This window comes from Austrofundulus limnaeus, unplaced genomic scaffold (assembly GCF_001266775.1).
Source record: "Austrofundulus limnaeus strain Quisiro unplaced genomic scaffold, Austrofundulus_limnaeus-1.0 Scaffold383, whole genome shotgun sequence".
NCBI lineage: Eukaryota > Metazoa > Chordata > Actinopteri > Cyprinodontiformes > Rivulidae > Austrofundulus > Austrofundulus limnaeus.
The window spans coordinates 202673-206218 of NW_013952785.1; the positions used below are offsets into that span (position 1 = coordinate 202673).

The 3546-nt window shown below is 37.1% G+C and overlaps 1 protein-coding gene across 1 annotated transcript in view; it reads left to right on the forward strand.

Annotated features, from left to right (window-relative positions):
- ascc3 (activating signal cointegrator 1 complex subunit 3) overlaps nucleotides 1-3546 on the forward strand; it is a gene marked incomplete in the record, with an annotated part of 193195 nt that overhangs the window by 11594 nt on the left and 178055 nt on the right. Inside the window, 1 exon segment of the mRNA XM_014023633.1 lies at nucleotides 2814-3388. Coding sequence (XP_013879087.1) covers nucleotides 2814-3388 — 575 coding nt within the window.

Genomic DNA, 3546 nt, shown 5'->3' on the forward strand with positions numbered 1-3546 from the left:
GATACATACATATAAATACATAAATTATAAAAAAAGTTTTCATAACTCCAATGATTTGTTTATTTTTGTAATTTTTTATGTAATTGTTTTGATTTTCAGAACATACGATCAAACATCAAAAAATAAATAAAATTAAAAGATGGTGCACCTACCCACACCCCATCATCCCCACGACAATTCATACAACAAATCGTCACTCTGCAAATTCAGGAAATCCAAAGCCATAAAACTCCATTTCAAATCACACAGTAACCTGAATCCTTTTCAATATGTCCCAGAAGATGACCCAATCAGTTTGTCTGCTCCCATCCAGGTTGCTGAGCATGACCTTATAGGAGGCTGTGTCTGCCATTGATTTAGTCCATTCTTTAAACTCAGGACACTGTGTGGTCTTCTTGAATGATTTATTTACAAAGCGTGTAGCTTTTCACACTGCGGTGTATTCTTTAAGGCTTCTCAAAGAACATCTTAAGAACTTCTTGAAATGGAAAGCCACAAAAACTCAAACAAGATGGCCTCCTTGCAGTGTATTGCTGATGTCAATAAATGGGCCATTCAAGTTCATTCTTGTAAAGCAAGTGTACGTATTTCCCTTCTGACAGCCAAGCTAGTTCAGAGCCGGTCATTCTATGGGTCCTGGTGTTTGGCTGCTGGTTTCCGAGACCAGCGTTAATCTGACTGCAATTGATGCCATGTTCACAGTGAGATTTAAACACACGTTTCAAATTTGCAATATTTTCACGACTTGCTCTCTTTCTACCTGCTTGCGGGTGTGTGGTTGTGTTTGTGTTTGCATGCTAATGTTGAAGGTCCAGATGCATTAGTACACACGCACCCCTTTTGTTCTGTACACATTTAGTACAATGTTAAAGTTTTAATACTAAAATCTCTCTAAGGTTTGGGGCTCAGGTGTGTATGATGATGCTTTGATTTATCCCCCAGCTGCAGTGAATTGGTAATGAGGAAACATGTACAGATATTTAATTATTTATTACATTCAATGACATTTATGTTAGGGCAGTTGGATAATGATGGGATAAATGTTGTTTTTGTGTCCTTTTTGTCATTTTTTGTGTCCCTTTTTGTCTGTTTGTGTTCTCATGTCATATTTGTCTTTTTGTTTCTCAATATGTGTCCTTTGTCTTCAAATGCATTTTCCCCACTATTTATGCATCCATGTAGCCTTTTTGTTTTTTGTATTTTTTGTCTTAATATTTCTGATTCTTCCAATTTGTCTTAATATGCCTTCCTATGTATACCTTTTTGTGTTTTCCTTATGAGTCCATGTATTTATGTTGAGTCCAGCTTTATGTTGATGTTTGATCGTTGTGAACCTTTTCTTTTGTTCTTTTAGCATAAATACTACAGTCAAAATCTGTGATGTCTTTCATTCAGTTTTTATGTCTTCATATCAGTTGGTTTATATTTATGTTTCATTCACTGTTTGGAGCTAATCTTTTGTTTATGATTTCTGGTGCTAGTCGTGTTGAAGCTTACAGTTCGTGTGACTTAATGTTGCTCCTCAGAACACTCAGGAGAAGATGAAAGTTACCATTCATCATGACTTTGTGCAGCAACAAGTTTCATATCTTTGACCATTTAATTGGTAGAACTTCTTTTCACCTATTTCTACTTTTCCTCTTCAGCCCTCTTGGCTCGATTCTCTCACTGTCCTCCTGACATTTTTTCTCTAATTGGACAATTATTCTATATTCCTCTTTGTGTGCAATGGTTCTGGTTAAAGATGTTGTTTGGAATTTTATTTAAATGAGGTGCAGGCACCTTAAACAGAATGCTCCTGTTGGAGCTTCTGCTGCTCGATGCATAATTTCCCCCAAAGTCACAGCTCATTATTTCTGCCAAACTCAGAGCCAAACTTTACCATTAGGCAGCACAAATAAGTCACTGTAACCAAAATTAGCTTGGCACTGGGACCATTAGAGTTTTTTTTTTTGTTTTATTTATTTAACTGACTAATAATTAATTAGAGCAGGGGTTTGCGATCTGTGGTTCTCGGACCACATTTAACTTTTTGCTTTGTCTGCAGCAGCTCTTTGTAACTTTGACAAAAGACGAGGTGGAAAAAATGTAAAGGCTAGCAGTTCTCTTTGAACTCTAGTCCAGTTTTTACAAGATGTGAATAACATTTCTGAAACAGAATAATATTAAGACAAGAAAAAAACATTAGTGTGCATTTCATTAATTCAGCTTTCAGCTAAATAGTGTGGTCTTTCCCTGAAATCCACTGGAGACCATTTTTCACACATCTAACAGGTGGTTTAGGAGAAGTGCAGTTTTACAAATAAAACTGTTACAAGTTGTTAGAAAATATAGCAAGCTATTCTTTGAACAAAAATTAAGATGTAAAGATATTTTTTTATTAAAAACACAACCAAGGAGTTTAAATAAATAAATATCAGTCAAAATTAGGGGAAAATTCAGTGAAACTCAGACAATACAAACCCAAACCAACAGACTCTCCTAATTTTCATGAGGGTTTGCTAAATTTGCATATTTAGGAATATTACTGTTTATATTTGTATTCTGATTTGCATAAAATCAGCAACAAATAATAGTGATGATTATGATGATGACATTAATAATAATAATAATAATAAAACAGAGCTTTGATATTGGAATATTATCTATCGGCTGATATCAAATATTCTGTGATAGAATCGAAAGTGAAAAAATCTGGATCGGTGCGTCCCAGGTTAGCAGATGAGCGGAACTGTCCTGTTGTAAATAATCCTGCTTTTCTTCACATGCATTGCTGTAACCACTGTAGTCAACCACTGTTTTTTTTTCAACAGTTGGTACTGAACATGGCCAGGAAGCCGTTGAAAGTGCAGCTGCTTTTCTGTTTGAGACCTTCTACAATAAAGACCATGTGGGTGCAGAGGAGACCCGAGCCATTAAACAGATGTTTGGCCCTTTTCCATCATCTGCAGCTGAAAGTTCCTGTTCCTGTGTGGCCCGGCTGGTGGCTCCACTTGGAGACTCCAGAGTGGAAAACTTCATCAAGACACAGAGTTCTCGTCACAACCCACAGCAATGTTCTGCATTTGGACGCAACATTGTTTTTTCATATGATTGTTACACCCTGGAACCACTGGAAAGCATGCCTTTCTCTGGTACCCATGATGAGAACTCCAGGATAGACTTTCTCTGCTTTCTCAACAACCAGCAGAGTGGGAAGAATGCCGCCACTGAAAATGCTCCCAGCCCTGGCAGGTCTTTAGGGCCAGATGATGGATCAATCCTTCAAATAGAAGTGGAGAAATACCTGCTGGGAGGCAACATTATTTCATCTAATCCAGAGGAACTGTGCTCCTCCTTGTTTGAGATGCTGGCCTCAAACAAAAGTGACAATGAACTGCAGAATGAGGTAAGGAACAAATCAAATTTAATTTTTTGTACAACTCACTTTCAAATAACCAGTTGACCAAAGTACTAAACTGCAAAATATGTACAATACATACATACTGTACATCCATCCATCCATCCATCCATCCATCCATCCATCCATCCATCCATCCATCCATC